The 22,587-nt window shown below is 55.3% G+C and overlaps 1 protein-coding gene across 1 annotated transcript; it reads right to left on the bottom strand.

Annotated features, from left to right (window-relative positions):
• Positions 1–8,539: 8,539 nt before the first annotated feature.
• LOC102519739 (testis-specific Y-encoded protein 4) lies at positions 8,540–17,742 on the bottom strand. Its single transcript, XM_032474459.1, has 6 exons — positions 17,401–17,742; positions 16,676–16,753; positions 16,421–16,532; positions 16,173–16,318; positions 10,682–10,749; positions 8,540–9,308 (listed from the first exon to the last, which is right to left on the bottom strand). The coding sequence occupies exons 1-6, from the start codon at positions 17,740–17,742 to the stop codon at positions 9,254–9,256; spliced, it is 801 nt and encodes a 266-aa protein (XP_032330350.1). The 3' UTR covers positions 8,540–9,253.
• Positions 17,743–22,587: the final 4,845 nt, after the last annotated feature.

The raw sequence follows: 22,587 nt of genomic DNA, 5'->3' as shown, positions 1-22,587 counted from the left end.
GTCCCTTGATGGATCTTGGATCCCTGATGTGTTGTGTGAGATGTATGGAACAAAACTGGTTCCATGATAGGGGTCTCTGGTGCCTAAAAGTAAGCCTTAGGGCCCTGATAGGAGTCTGGAATCCCCTCAAGTGGAATTTCATTTTCCTAAGCTGACAACAGGTCCTACATTTGATTTTAGGTATTCTGAGCTGATTCTGGATCCATCAATGTAGTTTTGGAGTTCATGGTGGTAGTCTGGCCCTACAAGGTGGACAGAGAGGTTCCTAGGTATTATCAGTCCCATGAGAAGAGAATGGGCCTCCTATGATGTGGTCTTATGATGGAGGGTTTTATCTGAATACCCTGATGTGAATCTTGGATTTGGGAGCTTAATCTTGGACCACTAAATTTGGTGGAGGGATATCTGAATTGGATTTGGAGCCACTGAGTTGGATATGGAGCTCTGTGGAGTGTGGTCTGGGGAAACCTAAGCTGAATTTAGGTCTCTTGATATGAATATGGTGACCCACTTACGTGGGGTCTCAAGACTTTTGACCTGAATTTGATCCCTTGAATTGAGTTTGGGGGACACATGGCATATTGTCAGCTCAGGAGGCCTGAGCTGTATTTTGTTCCCTTGATTAGATCTATGATCCCTGGAAGGTTGTCAGGATGTGCATGAGGTGAGCCTGTATGCCCTGATGTGGGTTTGGGGACCCAAAAATTCTGTCAGGGGATTCTGAATTGTGCATTGAACCCCTTTGTGCGTTGTCTGGGGATGCCTGCAGTGTTAGAAGTCTGAGTTAGACTTGAGATCTCTCTCCTGATCAGAATATGGTCTACTTTTGTCTTCTAAGTTGGACTGGTACACCATGAAATGGGTCTAGGTTGCTGAGCTGAGATTTAGTCCCCTGAGGTGGGCTTCATATCATGTTTGCTAGATCTGCAGTTCTGGATATGGGTCTAGGTCCTCTGATCCCCAGCTTTGGGTCTTGGGCCATGAAGTAGGTACAAGAAACTCTGAGTAGAGTATGGGTCTTATGATGTGGTTCTGGGGTCCAATGAAGGAGGTCTAGGTGCTCTGAAGTGGGCCTGGAGTCCCTTAAGGTATATCTAGGGTCACCTGAGTTTAGTCAGAGTTAAGTCTAGAACATTGACCCAGGTTGATTTGAGGGTGGATCTTCTGATAGGAGTCAGGAGTCCACTGATGTGCATTTGATAACACCTGAAGTAGGCCTGGTGTTCCTGAAGTGTCTTGTTACTTTCAGTTTTGTTGATGCTCCTCTGAAGAAGGTCTAGTATCTTCTGAGGCAGGTTGGTCATCATCTGAAATTATTCATGGTCCCCTGAATTGGAACTAGTGTCCAAGATGTGGGGAACCTAGACCCGGGGGTGAGTCTGGGACTCCATATGATATTGTTTGGGGATTCTTGATGTGGACCTTGGACACTTTATTTGGCTGTGGGACCAACTGGGTATATTGTCTGGGAATGACTGAGATGAGAGCTGGTCAGCTGAGGTATCTCTAGGGTTACCTCGAGATGAATCTGTGGTTTCCTAAGCCAAACCTAACTTTCCTTAAGTGGATTGTTGATTATTTAAGGTGGGTCTGGCATATCCTGAAGTAGTTTTATAATCTCCAGATCTCAGTAATCCCAGGGGTGAGAGTCTTGTGTTCTAGTGTACACATATTACACTTAAAGGGGCCTGGGACCCATGAGAAATTATCTAAGTCTGTCTGGACTAGGCTGAATCCCCTCATATGGGGCCCCTTAGTTGGCTCTTGGGCTCACTGTTATGTTATTGAAGACATCTGAGTTGAAATCTTGTTGACAGTGTGAATCTGGGGTACTCAGAGATAAGTCAGTGGTCTGAGATGACTCTAGATTTCTTGAGTAAGTCTGGGGTCTCTTGAGCTAAGTTTGGGTCTCTTGATGTGTGTTAAGAGCCAACTAAAGTGGAACTTAGGCTTGCAAAATTTTGTATGAGTATTGCAGAATTGATTCTGGGTACCCTGAAGTAAGTCAAGCATCATTTGAAGTGGACTGTAGTCCAGGTGGTCTGGGGCCACTTCTGGAAGTTATGAATCTCTTGAATTGGGGTTCCTAGTTGTTTTTGGATTGCCATATTTAATTCTAGTCCCCTTAGAGTTTGATAAGGGTCCTCTTGGGTGGGTCTAGGATTCCTTAGGTGGACCTAAGTTCCCCACAGATGAAATCTAGAAATGCCTGAAATAAGGTTGAACACACTTAGGTAGGTCTAAGACATCCTGAGTAGACTCTGTTTCACCTGACTTTGGTCTGTGGTCTTCTGAGGTGGATCTCAGGTCTATCAAGATATACATGGTTGGGTATATTTCCTCCTGAGCAAACTCTTGGGACAGTTATGCTTGTTCGGAGGGGCACATGCGCTAATTCTGAGCACAATTAAGTCGTGTCTGGGGTCTCCTGAGCTAATGCGAATTCCTCTGAAATTTTTCTAGGTTCCCCTCAGGTGGATTACCAAAGTGGGTCTGGTGCTATCTCAGGTCTTTCCTGTGATCTTCTAAGCTGAATCTTGGTCTCCTGAGTTGTTTTGCTGACCCCACAGTGAGTCTCAGTCATCTTGAAATGAATCTATCCCCTAAAGTGGTCTAATGTTCCTAGTGGTAGATCTCCTTAGGAGGACCTGGTATCCCCTGAAATGTGTCTGACGTAGATCTGAGGTTTTTGTACTGAGTCTGGTTTTCCATAACTGAGTTTCAATTCTCCTGTGATTGTCCACAGTCACCGGAGCTGGCAGTTGGTCAAAACAGGTGTTTCTAGGGCTACCTAGTATGTTATCTATGTCCCCTGAGCTAATCCTGTGAAGTTTGTCAGTGGTCTATGAAGTAGATCCAGTGTCTCTAGAGCTGAGTTCAGTTAAGTTATGAGGGGCTAAAATATTATCAAGTATGTCTGAGTTCTCATGAAGGTGAGCCTAAAATTTTGTCTGGGGATGCCTAAGTTGAGCCTAGCTCCTTTCAGGTATGTCTTAAATTTCTGAGCTGTCAATCATCAAGGATGTAGGTCCACTGTCTTGGATCTGGACCTCTGAATTGGGTCTGGGACGTTGTCTAGTGGATGTCGGAGTCCTCCCACTGAGATGGCTGTCTGTACCCTGAGCTGAGTCTCTGTTTCCAAGGATGGTCCTGGGGTCCACAGACTTTGATATAATGCTCCCCACGAGTGTTAGAATTCCTGAGCTGAATCTGGTAGGCTTAAGATAGGTCTTAGTCCCTTGAGCTGCATCTGCTCACCATAAGGTCAGTCTAAGATCTCTGGTTGTCAGTATATACCTTCTGAAGTGGGTCTCACACTGTGTGGGTTCTCATGAACTGGGTTTGGATCATTTGAGTTGGGCCTGGGTCCACTAAGTGGGACTAGGATATGCTGAGATGTATCTGGAATCTCCTCTTATTGATACGGGGTTTCTTGAGCTATAATGTTTAATTAATGGTGACTCTTGGGCCAACTGAGATGAACCTGAAGCCCTTGAGATGAATCTGGAGGTAAAATTGAGGTACAAAGATGTAGATCTATCTATAAATGCCTGAGCAGATTTGGGACTGCTGAGGTGGGTGTAAGGTCAACTGCAGTGAAACTGGGTTCTCCTGAGCTAAATGTGGATCCTGAGGGAGGATCTTGTATTCCCTGGAGAGTTTTCTGAGGTGCCTAAGCTGCATCTGATGCTAGGAGTGGGATTTGCAAGCTTCTATATTGAGCTGGGTGCCTTGGCAAGGTCTGAGTCATGCCTGGGAATATTTGTTCCCCTGCTGAAGATATTTGGCTTATGGAGTGGGCCTGGGAATCCATGGACTGTTTCTAGAGATGAGTGAATTGAGTTTAAGTCCTGAGTGTGTGGGTCTGGGATCCACTGGGAAGATTAGGCAGGTTTGGATTTTAGGCAGGTTTGAGTTTTAGTCCCTGAAATGACTCTGGACATTCCGCTTGAGTATTAGGATTGTAAAGAGCATCTGGGGGTCAATGGGTGTTTTCTGGGGATTCATAAATAGAGCCTTGTGATTTATGTGAGTAGAGGATCTTCAGAAGTGGGTCTGTTCCTGTGGGAACTTCTCAATCATTTCTATAAATACTGAAGCTGACTGTTGGTTCTCAAATATAGGGAGCTCTTGACTCCCTAGGATTATATGAGATCTTATAGGTTGTTTACTTGAGATGAATGAGATGAATCTTGATTTCCTAATACGACTCTGTATCCCTCAAGGAGAGTTTGGGTCCCTTAGATGGGTCTGAATCCCCAACTTGGGTTTCTCTTCCTTAACTGAGTCTGATACCTGGCATAGATTTGGCACCCTGAGTGATGTTTTGCATTCCCAAGTGTGTTATCTGGTAATCTCTGAGTAATCTGAGTCAGGTCTTTGAATTGGCTCAGAATCCCTGATGTTGGCTAGTGGTCCATTCAGTTGTTTTATGGGAGACCAGATCTGAGTATCTAAGTCCCAAGGTATGTCAGTGGTCTCTTTTGTTTGGTCAGGGTCCCTGGGATGTGTCTGGATCATCCAAATGTATATCTGGGTTTCTCTGAGGTGCACTTAGGGCCCTGAGAGGGAACTCCTAAAATGGTACTATGGTATCCTACACTGAGACTGGGTCTCTCAAGTTAAATATTTGATCTCTTGAGCTGAGTCTAGTTCCTTTGAGGTGAGCTATTGTCTGCTGAGCTGAGGTCTCCTGAGATGAGTCAGTGGTCTCTCGAGTTGACTCTAGATGCATGAGATGGGTATAGTGTTCACTAAAGTGACTCTAGCTCCTTTAAGTTTCCTCAGGTTTAAGTATCTCCTGAAGCTAGTGTAGGTTTCCTCAGGTGATGATTCTTTTCTTAGGTGAGTCTGGGATCATCTGTGGTAGATCTCATACTGCTTTTAAGTGGGTCTGTAGTGCCTCAGGGTGGTGTCTTGGGAAGCCTGGGATGAGTTTGATTCCTGAAAAGTGGGTGTGGGATCTTGTAAGGTGGATCTTTTGTCTTCTAAGCTGACTCTAAGTGTTCCTTAATATGGATTTGTGGTCCTCAGAAGTAGGATTTATTTTTTTGGTTTTCTGTCCTGAATATAGCTCCCACAGATGGAGTCTGAGTATTGTCTGGGAAGTTTTATTTGAATCTGGGTCCACAAATTTAGGTCCTGAGTTCTGTGTAGTGGGTATAGTTATGGATGCATGAATTGATTTTATTCTTCAAGTATTGGTTTGGGTTCTCCTGAATTGGGTCTAGAGTTCTTGAGGTGGATTTTTATTACCCAGAAGATGTCTGTATTTTAGGGAATAGATTTTCAGTTCTGTGAGACAGGTCTCTAAGACTTGGAGTGATGTTGTACGATGCCCTCTCTGAGTCTACATACAGTAGAATATGTCTGTGTTTCCTGAGGTAAATGTGGAACTCCAGAATTAAATTTATGTTCTCTGATTTGTATCTCTCTTCTTTTGAGGTAGGTCTAGTACCTCCTGGGTTGTGTTTGGGATGTTGTTTCTTGAGTGTGGGCTCCCTCGGGTAAGGTGAATCTGCGGCCCTGTGCTGGATCTGTGTCCCCTGTCATAGATCTAAAATCATCTGTGGTGGCTTTTAAACTCTTTGAGTTTGGTGTCTGGCTCCCTGGCATGCTGCCTGAAGAGTCACTGTGCCGAGTATAGGTACCTGAGGAGGTCAGGGTCACCTGTGGAGGATTTTAGGACTTCTCTATTTTATCAGGGAATATATGAGCAGAGTTGTGTTCCCTAAGGTGGATATAGTGACAAAAGTAGTGAATCTTGGGTGTCTTGATTATCTAAAGGAGGGTACATAGGAGGCTACTCTGTCTCAGTAGCAAAGTGGGTCTGATTCCCTGAATTTTATTGTGGAACTCCAGGTATATAATTTCAGTGTTGTGTTTGTCTCCCAAACTGATTCTGCATTCTCTGAGATTTGTGTTGTTACTGTGTGTGTAAGAGTTTAAGATCCATGAGGGTATTATCTAAGGATGGATGAACAGATTCTGGGTCCCATGAGGTGGATGTATGGCCCATTAATGGAATCTGGGTCACCTCACTTGCATGTTGGGTTACCCAATATATGATTGGGTGCACCAAGCTATGTCCAGGGTCTCTTGAACCTTGTCAGGATACCCCCAAATGAGATAAGCCTTTGGCCATTGGGGTATACCTGCTATTTCCAAGGTGGATCTGGGGTATCTTGATCTTAGTTTGCTCTAGTCTTAGACTAGAATCACCTAAGTTATTCTGAATTATCTGAGCTGACTTGTCATACTTGAGAATATCAGAATATAACTGAAGTGAGTGAATGTCCCTCAAGGTAGGTTTGGAGTCCCTTTTCCTGAGTCTTTATAAACTTACATGAGTCTGGTATCCTCTTAGGTGGGTCCCCGTCATTTGGGTCTGGGACCTGAGGCCACGAGGCATGTTATCTGGGGTCTCCTGAACTAAGTCTCAGCTCCATAATTTTCGATGTGTCCCTTGAGGTGGGCTATGTGCCTTTACAGATTCTCCTAGGTTCCCTGTAAATAGGAACCCTCCACCACTTCAGGAGCTGCATACTCACCTCAGAGGACCCTAACTGACCTCAAGAGTACCAGACTTGGCTCAGTAATCCCAAAACAGCATACCAGGTGGCCTGGAAACAGTTCAGGAGTCAGAGAGTCAGCTCAGGAGATTCAAACCACCTCAGACACCCCCATCTAAATGTGGAGTGGCAGGTTCAGCTAACGATATTTCAGACCCACCTTGGAAATTTCAGACCCACTTCAGGGAATCTAAGACACATTTCAGAGTACCCTGACTCAACATGGAAGTCTTGAGACCCCTGTTGGAAAACCGAAACTTATTTTTGAGAATCAGACCCATCTAACACTATATAGATTTAGAAGACACCAGATTCACCCCAGGTTATCACAGATCTACTTTGGAATACCCAGCTCAGCTTTGGGGACTTAAGACCAACTGGTAGAATACAAACCCATGTAAAATAACTATCACGTCACATCAGGAGTCCCAGATTCACCTCTGAGGACCTCTAATGTGGGCATGGCCTTATTTAGTGTGCTGCCTGGAAATGTGTGAGAAAAGTCTGGTTTTCTGAAGTATATCAAGGGGTCCTGATCATGTCCAGGATTCTCGAGTGTTACTAGATATTCTGACATATGTTTGGGGTTCATGAAGATAGTTTTGGAGTCTTTTGAGGTAGATTTCTCTCCCTTAGATTATTATGTGGGTCTTTGTACCCTGACTTGTGTCTGTGTTTTACTTTAGGTGGGTCTAGGTTAGCAAAATTAAATCTGGGTTTTCTGATACAGGTTTCTGTTCCTTATAACTTGGTCTCTGCCACACCAGTTTCTCAGGTAACTCTTCAACTTCTCTCGGTCCCCCAAATGACTCTGGATCTGTTGAGTTGATACTGTGTCTCCTGAGGAACACTTACAGGGTATGGTCTATTGGATCTCCTGAATTGACTATGATTTCCCTGGACAGAATACGGATCCTGTGAGGTGTATCTCAGTCCTCCTGTGCTGAATGTGGGCCCAGGCCTACTGGTATATCATTTGAAACTGCGTGACCTGAGTCTGTGTTCTGTACTGAGTCTGTATGTCCTTAGATGGGACTGAAATCTCCTGAAAGACTTAAGTCTCTCCAATTAGGTCTCTGGTTCCCCAAAATACATCTATGTCCACTTGGCATAATGTCTAGGGCTCTCTGAGTTAAATCAGAGGCCCCTAATGACAGGTGGACCCCCTGAATGTAAGTCCTGGTTGGGATGACTGAACAATTTTGAGGTCTTTAAGGAGATGTAGGGTTGACTATCAAAGGTCCAAGACCAATGAACTTTGTCTATTCTAAACTTTTAAATCCTTTAGGTGTCTTTAGATTTCCTGATATATAATTCAGGCCCCCTCAGTGTTGTGTAGGAAAGGTCTGACTGGTACGTGTATGTTTTGAATCAAGTATATGTTCACCAACTGGATCTGCAGAACCTGAGAAGAGTTAGGGTGCTTGAGGTGGATCTCTGTTCTGAGTTGAATTTATTTCCTCTGACCTGAGTGATTATACTTAAGTATGGTTCAATTCCATTAGGTTGGATGAGGGAATCTGATGTATTTTACCATGAGTTGACTCTTAGACTGCTGACTTCAATGCTGAGTTCCCAACTGTATTGTCTGGGGTAATTGAAGTGAGTCTGAATCATTAAGCAGATTTTTATTCTCCTTAAACAACTCTGGAAAGCTGGAGATGATTTTAGGCTACCTAAAGCCCCTGGAACAAGATGGGAGATCCAGACATATGCTCTGCAGATGACAATGGAGACAACAGCTCAGACAACTGAGCTAAGAGTGGGTAGAATGACCTGCGAAATGTGAGAGATCTGAATTAGGAATGGGACCCTGAAATATATTTGGTATAACTGAGGAGGGTTTGTCACTTTTTTAAATACGCTCTGTGTAACCTAGGGTAATACTTTTTCATACTAAAATGAATTTGCATTTGGAACTTTGGGATAAGACCCATATGCCGTCAGGGAACTAAAGGTTGAAAGGTGGTTGTCGCTTAGGGGGAGATAGGGTGGAGGCTAATCTTCCGCACACGGCAAACAATCTAGTCTATCCTATTTCCAGTGTCCTTCGCACCTTCCCAGTCTCTCCAGAAAGCACGGGACTTCCCCACTGCCTCTTCTCGCAGCCCGGTGATTCCAGCTGGCCCAGACTTGACGTACGTTTCAAAAGCCTGTCACATTTTCAGTGTCCGGGCACGCACGCCCGCCTTCGAGCCCCACTCTCAGGCCTCCTCACCAGACACGCACACGCACACGCACACGCACACGCACGAGCGGAGGCACGCCTGCATGCGTGCAGACCTATACGTCTACACGCTGCCCGCCGTCTGTGTTTCCAGGAGAAAGGATTTTTACCTGCGCCCCTCTCGCCCCGCTCCCGCAGCCCGTCGTGTGAGTCCTTGTTCTCTCCCCGGATATTGCTGCCTTCCGCCCGCCTGGGTTGGCTTCTCTCCCAGCTGCCTTTGACTGCCGGACCACGGGAAGCACACAGGCACGACGTCATTTCCCTTGGTCCTCTCTCACCAAGCGGAGAGGAATCTCAAGCTGTCTGGGGCCTAGCCGTCTTGGAGCTCACCTGTCCCTTCCTGCCGATGTCCCGGGCGCTCCAGTGCCCCCAGTGAGCTTCCCAGCGAGATGCTCGTGCCCTCCTTTGCTCTGCACGAGCACGTGTCTGCCCTGAACTGCCTTCTTGTTGCCTCTCACACGGCCTTCGGAGGCCCCTGGCAGCCAGGGCTCTTTGCAAGAGCTGTCTTCCTGTAGCACAAGAGGGCCAAGTGTAAGCTGTCTTGCCGAAGCGTCCCACACAAGGTCCTTAAGAATGTGGGGATCACCGCCTGTCTGAAGGAAGAAGCCGGTGAAGCCGAGCAGGGAAAGGTCAGGTGGCCGCCCTTCCCGTCCTGCCGTCTGCCGCAGAGCCTGCCGCGACACACCCGGGTAGGCGCGCCCGCGCGCCCGCTCACGCGCAGAGCCACCTGGGGAACCTTGCAGGCCCCGGGGACCGCAGTTCACGCCTCCCTCGGGCAGAAGGCAGCATGCCGTTTTCGTGTGCCCGGAGCCCTGGCTACCACTCAGGGGCCTCAGGGGCTTCCTAAATGACAGGGCTACCGTTCGGCCTCTCTGGATCCTTATATGATGGCAATGCCCATGGCTCAGGTATCCCTTGTGGCCATCACCACTCAGCGACCCCCGGACAATCACACAGGATGGGAGCAAGACAGGAGCATTCATTAACTTGTTAACGGCTCTCTCTGCCTCATTCCGGGTACGTGCTGCCCACCCTCTGCAACCTCCACTGTCAATCCTTTCCTCATTCCTGCCTGTGCTCCAGACCCCGGCCGCCGGTCTCACGCGCGTCTGCACACGCCTCTGGGCTCTCATTCTACTCGGCCGAAATTTCCTTCTCCCTCGACTTCACTGCCGGCTCTGCAGGAACACCAAAGCATGAGAAAGTCAGCTAGCGGGCTCGCGTGCACAGACCTACACGGACACGCACGGGAACAACACAAGGCATAGCTGTAGCGGCCTGTGTCCAACAGACAACCGGAGAGATGGCGCGCAACAGGCGGCACGCCCCGCCCTTTCTCCTCGGGCGCCATCCCAGTGGCCTCCAGACAGCCTGCGGCCCTTTCCAGGGCTGTCCGGGTGGAGCCGGGTCGCTGAGGGATGCGCCTGGACATTCAGGGAAGACTGGGAGAACCAGCCCAGGTGAGGGACAGGACGCGACTCGGTAGCCGACCTCCTCAGCATCAGGAGGCCTTGCTGGGCGGCCGGGGGCGGACGCAGGGGCCCAGCTGATCCCAAGCGCGGAGCAGTCGGACCAGGCCCCAGGGAGGGCCGAAGCCAGGGTGTGCCGACGCACACGAGGGTGCCTGAGGAGGCCCGCTCCTTTCGCGGACACCCCTGGGACGTTCAGCGAAAGCCGAAGGCTTAGGTGCTCTGCGCGTGCGCCTGGGTCCTCCGGGCCCCTGGCTCACCCTCGCGCCCGCTCCCTGGGCGGCCTGGGGTCGCCCCGCTCCCAGGCTCGTCTCAGCCTGCCTCTCCCCGATTGGGAAAGGGTCCTGGAAACACCCTTCGCCAACACCCCCTGCCCCGGGGCTCCTCAGGGACGTGCCCCGCCTCCCAGTTGCCTCCCCCGGCGCCTTGCTCCCTCGGGTAGCAGCGCAGGGGGGTTGGGCCACAGGTCCTCGCCGATGATCTGGCGGAGGGAACGGGCAGGTCGGGACAGGACCCAGGCCCCTTCCCCCAGCAGCTGGCCACCGCCGACGTCGCCATTTCCGACCAGGCCCCGAGCGACCCCCACCTCAGCAGTCCCGTGTGTGTGCATTCACTCCGTCAGGGAAGATTTCACAACACCCTCAAGGTTTCACTGCTGGCTGACCTTCAGGCTCCCAGTGAACCTGATGGGAAAACTCGGGCGGATGGAAGTGGTGGACGCAGTGATGAAGCTGTGTACCCAACCCCAAGGCAAACTGTGAGACCGGGAGAGTGCTTTTTAAAATGTGTCTCTCCTTATCCCCTGCCCCTCCAGCCAAGGCATTTGAAAAGAAATCTCTCGGGGCCACCCAGCTCGTGGAACGGAGGTGAGGTCGGTGACTACACAGGACAAAGGCTACAGTCTACTCCAAAGCAGTTTGGAAAAGTAACCGAGAGAAGCGACCACAACAAGCGGCCACGGGAGAGTATGACGGAGAACAGCCGCCTCTCCCACGTTCCCGCATTGCAGAATTCAAAATCTCTGCTTGTCCACAGAAGTCACAAGGCATGCAGTGAAACGAGAGCGCGTTTGCCATTCGCAGGATAGGGAAGTAAATTGAAAGAAACTGCGCACGAGGAAACCTCGTGTAATTTAACCTCGGAGGCAGATGTTCCACCAAGTGTCACACGGACGCTCGCGTGACAAAGGGGACCACGGACAAAACAGTGAAGGAAACCAGGACAACAAGGTCTATCCAAACAGAGACTCTCGACCAAGAGATGGAAGTTACGAAAAGATACGGCCAGGGACCACGGGGCTGCAGGCCACGGCCTGCCGATCACAACCGTCGCTAGAGATTTCAGTGGAAGGCTTGAGCGGACGGAAGGATCACAAAAGTTCAGCTTAGGCTAACTGACGTCACCCTGCGATGAGGAGCAGGAAGAAAACAAAGATAGGGAAGAGACAAGTCACCGAGAGTGGCCAGACCCCATCGAGCACCCTGAGGTATACACACGGTGGTCCCAGATGGAGAAGAGAGAGAGAGAGAGAGAGAGACAGAGAGAGAGAGAAGACAGAGAGAGAGAGAGACAGAGAGAGAGAGAGTGGGGCGGAACAACGGCAAAAGACATGAACGTACACACCCAGCTTCCCTAGGACAAGACGCCTCTACTCACAGCTCTCTCCTCCCGAAGCCCTCACGTTCCTTCCACGCCACCTGAGGGCCTAGGCGAGGTGCTCCGTCCCCGATTTGCTGTGCCGTATGCCCTCATTCGGTTCACGTAACCCTGCTCGCTGGGCTATGCGGGGTCACTGAGGACAAGGATTCGCCGGCCACTGACTCCGCACAGTAGGGCAAGCCCCAGTTCCTACTGTCCGGGCGCTGCTTTACAGACAACCATGAAGGACTCGTGTACGCGCAGAGCTGGGTTAATGACCAATGCGAGGGGAAAACAAAACAACAACAACGGGCAGACATCACAGTCAGTTTCCTTCACTCTTGCACGAGCGTTTCCAAAACGCTAACAGGTCAACCCCAAACGCTCTCCTCCTGCAACCTTCCACACCAAGACGCGTTCCCTCAAAGTCCTCCTCTCACTCGGGGTGCCGCAAGCAACATTCTCACTCCCGTGGATGAGATTCACGTCCCTCAGTGATTTGCAGCAAGTGCCTGGCTAGTCGTCCGCTTCCAGACGCGGGCCACCCTCACCCAGGCGCGCAATAGAGCGTTTCTTTTTGCTCACGACGATAGCAGGACTCACACCAAGATCCCGGTGCTCGGCGGGGCGACCGCTCGATCCAGGAACGGAGGGAAGGCCTGAACTACTCCGGCGCAGACCGACTCAGAGACAGACTTCAGCAAGCTAACTAAGCGAGTAAGAGCAAAAAGAGCGCGTGCGTGTGTCGAAACAGAGACACGCAAAGGCGGAGACACTGACAGTGACAGAGCTGTGCACGCTGGCACAGGCGTGGCTGCCAGGTCGGGGACCTAAAGGCACGGGCAGAGCCACAGGAAGAGACCCCGGCACGCGCTCAGAGAGCGAGACATGCCGGGCAGACACAACGCAGACACCCAGCCTTCGTTCTAAGCTGACAAAACCCAGGAACCACACACGTGGCTCAGAGTGACTGAGCCAGACAATGCTCACGAGTCGATCGGGGATCCTCTCTGGGCAGAGAGCACACCGGGGCTCACGGGCACTGAAGTTCAAAGGGAGGACACGTTAGGCAACGTGTACAAGTGTGCAGTCAACTTGACAGCACCCAGACATCAGGGCCCACGTGAGAGGCCTAAAGAGCCCAAAAGAGCACCAGGCACACCCAGGTCTAAGCTCCGTACCCGAGGAAGAATGTCAGCCAGCTGTACCCTCTGGGGGACAAATCGTGCCAGGCCACCAGACGGTGACACTCAAGTCAGCCGTCCACAGTTCACAGATTTGCTACCTGCTGTTCGTGGGAACGTCTCGTGTGTCTCCCTCCCCTTCACTCCCGGCCAGATCAGACCCAAACCAGGCGCCGGTACCTGAGCACGGGCAGGCCATATTAGGAGCTGGGGGACCCTGCCCCAACCTTTTCCCTGGTCTTCGTGTCCTGGGCAGGACCTCACCAAACGTGCTGAGTATGGGTACCTAGCGTGGAGTCCTTAGAGGAAGCCCGGTCTGAAGTCCCCTAAGACCGTGCGCCACCATGCTGTCCCACTCCCAGCACAGGGCCACTAGAGCGTGGTTTATTTTCACCAGCACCGGGAAAGACAGGTGCCAGCGTGAGGGGGCGCCCGGGGTTGCTTGAAGCTTACAGATCGAGGAGCTGAGAAGACCGCTTTCCCCAGAGTCTGCGGGGTGGCTGTGCGGTTGGCAGCCAGAGAAGGCCACGCCTTGCCTTCCAGAGCCTCCCCCAGATGCCTTCACCCTAGAAGGGGCGAAGCTCGGGTGTCGGCTTTCAAACCCAAAGCCTGACGCCAATCGGGAGACGCAACTCAGTCCGTGGTGACGGCGACGGCCACGAAGCCGTGGACTCTGACTGCCAACCCCTCGTCCTGGAAAGGGCTGCTGCTCTGGGGAGAGAAGGACGTCGTGGGCCAAACGCCGAACTCTCCCTACGCCACTCGTGGCAGAGTCAGTCCTCTGCCCGGTCCAGAGATAGATGTGTTCCTGGGACACCGCCAGCCACTCGGCGAGGGGCGCCCTAAGGGCCCCCCCACTGCCCGGGTGAGCTCAGCGTGCTCCAGGTCTTCCCGTCGGCCTTAGGCACAGAGTGCTGGCCAGGTCCCAGGAGAAGGGTGGTGCCTGTGAGCCTGTCAGGTTGAAACGCCACCACGAAGTGCCCAGCCATTCCACGGAGGACGAGAGGTCACTGGCGTGTTCGCGAGAACACCGCACTCCCGTTGGTGCTGTTTACGTGCTGGGGTCTCGGCCTGATGGAGGGCCTTGGGCAGAGGGCTTAAGCCGGCCTGACAATACGGATACTAGCCACAGTGCCATCACAGGACACGGAGCGGCAGGCTGGGTGGCCTGGCCCTTGCCCGCGCAACATCCCCACCTCCCCACTCCCCTCACCTCTGCCCGCTGGCATTCTGCACCCAAACGGGAGGTTTCCAGATCCCTGGACAAAGGAACTGAGTTCACAAGAGCCCACACAGACAGGAGGAAATCCGTTTTCGTTTGTTCCTCTGCTTGCCAGCCATTTACCTTTTCCCCCGGTCCCCTCTGCCAGAAACAAAGCGACATCCTCACTGCCTTCCCACCACGCCATCCTCTCTCCCTTCCCCACAGCCCCTCCACACGCCCGACATTCCCCATCTCCCAAGGGGCCGCTTGAAACCCCGGCCCTGAGAGGCTGATCGTCTCAGCAAAGCACCCTCCCTGTGTTCACACACGTGAGGAGGGCAACTGGTTCAACCCTGAACTGACTGTTACCGTTAAGGCTCCCGCCCTGCTGTGTGCTGTTAAAGTGTCCGGCGACCTCCCACGGGGTGGGGGGGTGGGGGATACTTGGAGGAGCGCCATTCAACAAAACCGAGGACCAGCATTTCCGTTTCAGGCCCCTGCTCACCGGACCACTTCCTTGAGATTCCCGACCTCCCTCGGGGAAGTGACAGGCGCCAGTTAACGGGTCCTTCTCTTATTCCTTCTTCCTGCCCAGCCCCCGCCCACAGGAAGAACTGTGACCTGTGATGCAACCCCAAAGCCTGCTCCACCCCTCTCTACACCTCTCCAGGACCAGCCCTCCCAACGGACCGTATTTCCCAGGCAACGACCTGTAAAGCCCACGCGGGGTCGACGTGTTCACCCCGAGCCCGAGCGCAAACGACACACAGACACGTGCGCTGGAGGCTGTCCGTTTATCTTCCGGTATCACTCCGGGTTTACGGGTGTCTTCCCCTCTGTACGTTTCACCGGACACAGACCTCTCTTCGTCTCTTCCCTGGGCACGAGAACCGTGCTGACCACTCAGCTTCCTCTGAAGAAGCTTCTTAGGTCTTCTCTGCTAGTTTAGGTCAAGGGTGCCGCTCGGTCATACCTGTCTCAAACTCTGGCAGCGCCTTGGAAGACACACACGGACACACGCATCAAAACCCATCCTCTCTGAACAACACTAAGGAGCCTCGGGGATGTTTCAAGGCCCTGCCCGGCCGACGTGGCCACATCCTCGTTTCTGAGCTCACACTTCCTCCAACCACGTATTTAAACTGCCGCCCCGCCCACCCCACCCCACCCCACCGCCCCCGCCCCCCCACAATCTACGCGCAATGGCCAGTTTTCTCAGGATGGCTGCGGGAGGCGAAGGGGGTGCATACGAAAATTCAAACAAGACTCTGACGATCCGAACAGAAGAATAACGGGACAGTGGGTTAAGGCTCCGCATAAAGGAGACTCACAGACCTCCGCGGATGGGGTGGTGGGCGGGACATCGGGCGAGCCCAAAGTGAACGAACGGGGTGCCAGAGGAGGCCTGGGGCCGTGGGGCTGATGGCCGTGGAACGGCAGTTCAGAGAGGCGAAGCTAACGAGTCCGCTCGCTCCTCAGCGACCATGGACAGTCACGCTGCGTCATGCACCTCAAGCTTCCCTCCTCAGAACCAGTTTCGCACCGCAGTTCTCCAGAATGGCTGCCCCACACGCTGACACCCTTCTGCCCGGGCGTCACTCTTTGTGCTCCTCTGAGCCTCACTTTCTCCACGAGTGCGGTTAAGTGACCCGGCTCCCCGACAACCGTCATTTCAGCACCCAGCCCACCGGCTCCTCACCTGTCCTCCTCTCAGCTCCCCTTCCCGGTGCCTTCCTCCTCAAGTAGTAGTGCAGGGGATTGGGCCACAGGTCCTTACTGATGATCTGGGCAGGGCAGGGCAGGGCAGGGCTCAGATCCCCAGCCCAACAACCGGGGAACCCACCAAGGTCACTTAAGGAGTTTGCAGACAGGCCCCACCTCAGCAATCCTGCTAGACCCCGCAGGGCTGTGGTCGGAGAACCAGTTGAAGAAGTTTAGGCTGCTGTTGTGCTGCCTGCGCCTGTAAGCCTCACGTTCAAAACCCTGGTGCCACTGAACTGGAGTGGACTGAGATGCCCTGTAGCCTGCGGCAAGAGGGGCGTGTGAGAGGGCCCCGATCCTCTTTCAAGTTTAACCCACCCCACCTTCTCCAGCGCCACCCCCTCTTCCAGGGAGCCGCCTCTTGCCGCTGATGCTAACGAGGTACTCCTTAACAATCACTTCATTCTGGAAGTAGGGGTTGCTCCCGAAGGACAACGTGATCTTGCAGCCGTCGCTGGGATGCCTCAGTTCCTCCACCTGCCGAGACAAAGCGGAGGACGAGGGTGAAATCTCTTTCCCGAAGACCGGTCCTTTCCCGTTTGCAGGGAGAAATCATTTGCCCTCCCCTCCCCAGCCTCCCCTCCTCCCCTCCTCCCCAGCCTCAGTGCCCACAGCCTGACCTTCAGATCGGTCATGTAGCGAAGCAGGTCTTTATCTCGGCCAGTCATCATGGCTGACATCCGGGGGTGGTTCACAAACTGCCTTAGGTCAAGGAGCCTCCAGATGCTGAAGGTGAAAGGGCTGGCACCTCAGAGCTAGCCTGGACAGCAGCCCGGCGCTGCCTGGCCTCAGCTCCCCGCAGTAGCTCGTCCCACTCCCTCCACATGGCCTGCACGAAGGCCCAACAGGCCTCTTGGGCGGTGCGTGTCTGTGCCCTAACGTGCACAACGGGGAGGCTCTGTTCCCGCGAGGGAGGCCCCCGTCTCCGCATCTCCCTCCGATCCTCCTGCACAGGATAAGCTTCCTTCCCCACAGCACACCGTCCTAGCTCTGACAGGCATGGGCATTGACACAGCTCCCCACCCAAGGCTTCCCGCAGCGTTATCCCAAGGAGTGCTTGTGCATCAGATACCGCTTTTGTCGGGAGAGGCCCTGGTGCTGTTCACAGTTCAGCTTCGGGCCTCTGCGCCCAGACCGCCAGTCCCATGTCCTGCTACGTGCGACGTCAAGGATGCCCCGACGCTTCCAAAACCAGGTTTCCACGGGGTGCCCAAACCCGGGGATTTTACTCCACCACCTGCAATTTGCCAGCTGAACTGCCCTCCCCGGGGCTGTTCCGCTGCCCCCTGCCCTCTGGCACTAGCCCAGCCACATCGTGGTCCCTCAGGTAGAACATCAAGGATACGGCTTTGACCCAGAAGCCAGGGATGCCCTGGATGACGGTACTTCTCTGTTCGAGATGGGGCTTCCGCCTCTGATGTATCCTGAGCTTGAGACGAGAGTAGGCCCTCCTGGCTTGCTTATTCACAGGCTCCAGCTCTAACTGAAGGGCCTCCAGCGCCTCCAGCGGGCTCAGGGAGGTCGCGGGTCCGCGCCCTGGCTCTGCGGGCCCCTGCTCCAGGGGCTTCTCTCCCCGCTCCTCGGCCTGCACCTCCTCCTCCTCCTGCGGGTCCTGCTCCTCCTCCACCACCACCTCCTCCACCACCCCCATGACGTCGTCCACCAGCAGCACCAACGCCTCCCCCATGCCCACCACCACCACCACCACCTCCGCCTCCGCCGCCTCCGCTGCTGCAGCGGCTGCCGCCGCCGCCGCCGCCGCCGCCGGTGCCGCCCCCGCCGCCCCCGCCGCCGCCCCCTCCCGCAGGGCCTCCACCCTCAGGCTGCTGGCCTCCTCGCACCTGACACCCGCTAGTGCCTGCTCCGTCCCCAGCCCCCCAGCCCCGCCGTGGCAGCGGGAGGCGCGCGGGCCCCTGCCTCCGGAAGACCCCCTCCCACAGCTAAGGCCACCCAGGATTCCTGGGGAGCCCCGCCTTCCCCCGGCCCCGCCTCACTCGCCCTGCGGCCCTGGCCCTGAGCTGCGTGCGGCAGCGGCCAATGCCGAGGAGCAAGGAGCGGGAGGCGGAGGCGCAGCACGTGGCCGTGGCCGGAGGAGCAGGCCCAGCGGCTGAGGTCCCCGCGCGCTGGCCCTGCGCGCTGGGAGTCTTCCAGGGCTCGCTGCTGCTGAGCCCCGGCGGCCTCGTGTGAAGGCCCCGGGCAGCCGGGGCGCACGCGCACGGCCTCGAGCCCCACGCAGGCCCGCGGGGATTTCGAGCTTGGCGGGAAGGAGCCCCGAGCCTGGCCCAGGCCGCTCGCCCCACCTCCCGACCAATCGGGGAGAGGCCAGTGGGCGACAAGCTGCAAGGCCCCACCCCCTCCGCCTGCAGGGAACCCGGCCGGCCGCCTGGCCTCCACAGCCCCCACCTTTCAGCCCAGCTCCCCGCCCAGCCTCCAGGGGGCACCTGGGCCGCGCGCTGCCTCCAGGGAGGCCTCCGGCCTTGCATCTCTCTGGCACGGCCCCGGGGGGGGCCCGCTCACACCTCTCTGGTTTCTGTCCCCGCCACCCTCCCCACCCGCCCCACGCCCGACCAACTGGGACCCACCCGCTGCAACCTCCACTGGCCATCCTTTCCTCCTTCCTCTCCGGTGCCCCAGACCCCGACCTCCGCCTCCGCCCGTCTCCCGCGTCTGTACACGCCTCCCGCCTCTCGTTCTCCTTGGCCGAACTCCCCTGCTCCGTCGCCTTCCCCGCCGGCTCTGCAGGGCCGCCAACGCACGGGAACGCCCGCACGCAGGCACGCACGCACAGACGGACACGGACACACACGGGAACACCACAAGCGGTGGCTGAAGCGGCCGGTGTCCAACAGACAACCGGAGAGATGGCGCGCGACAGGCAGCACGCCCCGCCCTTCGGTGACGCCTACGCCTTTCCTCCCCCGGGCGCCTCCCCAGTGGCCACCGGCCACCCTGCGGCCCTTTCCAGGGCCGTCCGGGTGGAGCCGGGTCGCTGAGGGATGCGCGTGGACATTCAGGGAAGACTGGGAGAACCAGCCCAGGAGAGGGACGGCGCGCGACACGGGAGCCCAAAGCCTCAGCGTCTGGAGGCCTTGGCCAGGCGGCCGGGGGCGGACGCAGGGGCCCAGCTGATCCCAAGCGCGGAGGCAGTCGGGCCAGGCCCCAGGGAGGGCCGAAGCCAGGGTGTGCCGACGCACACGAGGGTGCCTGAGGAGGCCCGCTCCTTTCGCGGACACCCCTGGGACGTTCAGCGAAAGCCGAAGGCTTAGGTGCTCTGCGCGTGCGCCTGGGTCCTCCGGGCCCCTGGCTCACCCTCGCGCCCGCTCCCTGGGCGGCCTGGGGTCGCCCCGCTCCCAGGCTCGTCTCAGCCTGCCTCTCCCCGATTGGGAAAGGGTCCTGGAAACACCCTTCGCCAACACCCCCTGCCCCGGGGCTCCTCAGGGACGTGCCCCGCCTCCCAGTTGCCTCCCCCGGCGCCTTGCTCCCTCGGGTAGCAGCGCAGGGGGGTTGGGCCACAGGTCCTCGCCGATGATCTGGCGGAGGGAACGGGCAGGTCGGGACAGGACCCAGGCCCCTTCCCCCAGCAGCTGGCCACCGCCGACGTCGCCATTTCCGACCAGGCCCGAGCGACCCCCATCTCAGCAATCCTGTCAGACCCGGGGCAGTCGTGGCTTGACAACCAGTTGAGGAACTTAAGGCTGACGGCGTCCTCCCTGCGGCTGGGGGCTCCCCGTTCGTAATCCCAGAACCACTGCACTGGAGTGGAAGTATACGCCCTATAGCCTAGAGGAAGAGCGGGCCATACCGGGAGGGATCGCGCTGGCCCAGCATCCAAGGCCTCCCAGGCACATGGCGACCAATCCCGCCCGGCCCCGCCCCGCCCCCTTCCCCCATCAGGTGACAGCCGGCCTACCTGCGAAGCTAAGGTGATACTCCTGAAGGATCACTTGGTTGCAGAAGTAGGGGTTGCTCCGGAAGAAGAACATCAACCTGCAGTGGTACTCGGGGCGGCCCAGTTCCTGCGCCTGCTACGCCCAACAGCAGGAGAATAGTGAAATCTCCTCCTGGCCACCTGAGCTCGCTTGCCCAGCAGGGATGAACCACTTCCCCTTCCGCTCTCCCGCTGCTCGCACCCAGCCCTCGGGGACACCCGGCCCCCTCTGTCCCGCATCCCCCATCCCCCATCCCCCCCACCGTGGCCTACTTCTGTCCGGCCTGACGTCCGTCTGCCCGTCATGACCTCCAAGTTGATCGTGTAGCTCAGCACATCTTCGTCTTGGTCACTGATCAAGGCCGACAGCTGGGGGTGACTCACAACCTTCAGCAGGTCAAGGAGCCTTCACATGCTACGGCTGGAAGAGCCACAGCCAACACAGCCAGGCTGGGGCCAGAGGAAGAGACCGGACGGGCGATCTGCCAGGACTCCGGGCGCGCACTGCTGCCCACCGCATCACCCCGCACCGCCGACCTCCTCGGCCCGTGCCCTGCCATCTCACACGCTCGTGGCGGCAGTGTTCCGGCCTTCCCGTGCATCTTGGTCTGTCGGCACCCCCTCGGGGAGGGCCTGTTCCCTGACCATCCCCGACCACTGGCTGGCCTGTGTGTGCTGGGGGCAGGCTTGTCACCGTTCGTGGAGTCGGGATGTGCTCTGCCCCCGTGGACCCCTGCCTCCTCCGAGTAGGGGATGCCCCAGGGGTGCTGACAGGAAGGCACCGGGCCTTCAAGCCGCCCTCCGGGGTGAGAGGAATCTGTCTGCGTGGCTAGGGCTGCAGCTCCGGGGGACTCACAGGGTGCAACGGGGAGGGCACGTGCTTCTGCCTGCACGAGAAGGGCCGGTGGAGGCCAGGCTGGGAGCCCACCCGAGGGCGTGTCTGGGGTCCCGTAGTCTTGCCCGGGACGGGGGCCTCTTGCAGCTCACACCTGGCCGCGGACGACCTGCTGCTTCGGCAGGGACGTGGCGGCAACAAGTCCACAGCCTCTGGCTGACTGGGATGGGTCCTGGCACGCCCACCGGTCTCCTGGGATTTCCCCGGGAGACTGCACGCTTCCACTCTCTGCTCTGTGGGGAGGGTGCTGAGGGCTCCACACGTGCTTTTCACTATTACCATGTGCTTCCTCACCCCAAGAAGGCTTCCCCTTCAGGCCCCAGGCCAGAAGAATCCACCCAAAGTTGGCGCTCACACGCCTGCACTTTTGGCCTTTGGTCCTCAACGCCCTCATGCTGTGCCCTTGCAGGCCTCCATGCCTCCGCTCTCAGCCCTCTTCCCTTGGCCTTGGCCCCCGCCTTACTCCCTTCCTCCTGCCCCTTTTTCCGCTGCTCCCAGTCCTCCTCCGCTTTCTTTCCTGCTTCCACTCTCCACACTGCCCTGTGCCCCCCACCCCGACCCTGACCCCAGCCCCAGTCCATTGCCGCCTCCCCTCCTCCTCTCCCTGGCCCAAGCTCCTTCTTGCCCTGTTCCCCCTCCTCAGCCCCCTCCTGCCCTCTAGCAGCAGCCAACCCCAAGGAGCAGCAGCAGCAGCAGCAGCAGCAAGAATACAGCTTTGGCCCAGAAGCCGGGGATGTCCTGGATGATGGCTCTTCTTCGATCCGGACGAGGCTCCCGCCTCTGACGGATCCTGTGCTTGAGCCGCAAGTAGGCCCTGCTGTCTTGGGGGTTCACAGCACTCAGCTCTAACTGAAGGGCCCACAGCGCCTCCAGCGGGCTCCGGGAGGTCGGGGGTCTGTGCCCTGTTTCTTCCAGAATTCAAGATGGCTTGTTTTGTCCAAGTTCTTTCGTGGCCCCCTGTCTTTTATCTAAACCTGCACTATGTTTCTTTTTTTAGGTATTAACTTGGAGACACTCAGCCGGGATTTCTGAAGTCTCCTTTGTCCTGTAGTAGATGTGCATTAAGGTACCTCTTGTAGATTATGGCTCCACTGCCAGACTGCGTGTCCCCTGATGTAGACTCGGTTCCTTTGAGTTGGGTTTTAGGCCTGCAGATCCGAGCCAGTGTACCTTGAAGTGCGTTGTTGTTCTCCAGCATGGTTATGGCATATTTGAACAGATCTATATTTATGTCATAAGGTACGTGTACTCAATATAAATAATAAGTACTTAATATATTGTGTAGTTATATGTAAACCTTATGATGACCGTAAAAGAGAAACCTATAAAGATACACAAAAGATGAATAAGAGAATCGAAGCATATTGCCACAGAAAATCATCAATTTACAGGGGAAAGCAGCCAGAAAGGAAGAAAGAAACAGTGGAATTTCAAAAGAGACAGAAAATAAGAGGGTGCTTTACATATCAATGTTACTCTAAATTTAAATGGATTGGATTCTCCAATTAAAAAACCTAGAGTGCCAGGATAATAAAAACAACAACCCACTTTATGCTGCTTACAGGAGTCTTACCTTAGCTGTAGCAACACACAAAGGCTCAAAGTGAAGGGATGGGAAGAGATAGTCAGTGGAAACCAAACGAGAGCAGGATAGCTATACCGATAAAAAGTAAAATCAACTTTAAGCCAAAACAGTAATGAGACAAAGA

The sequence above is a fragment of the Camelus ferus genome, chromosome X (genome assembly GCF_009834535.1).
Source record: "Camelus ferus isolate YT-003-E chromosome X, BCGSAC_Cfer_1.0, whole genome shotgun sequence".
Classification (NCBI taxonomy): Eukaryota; Metazoa; Chordata; class Mammalia; order Artiodactyla; family Camelidae; genus Camelus; species Camelus ferus.
The sequence above is the reverse complement of the archived record's forward strand: the minus strand, read 5'-3'. Positions and strand labels throughout refer to the sequence as shown.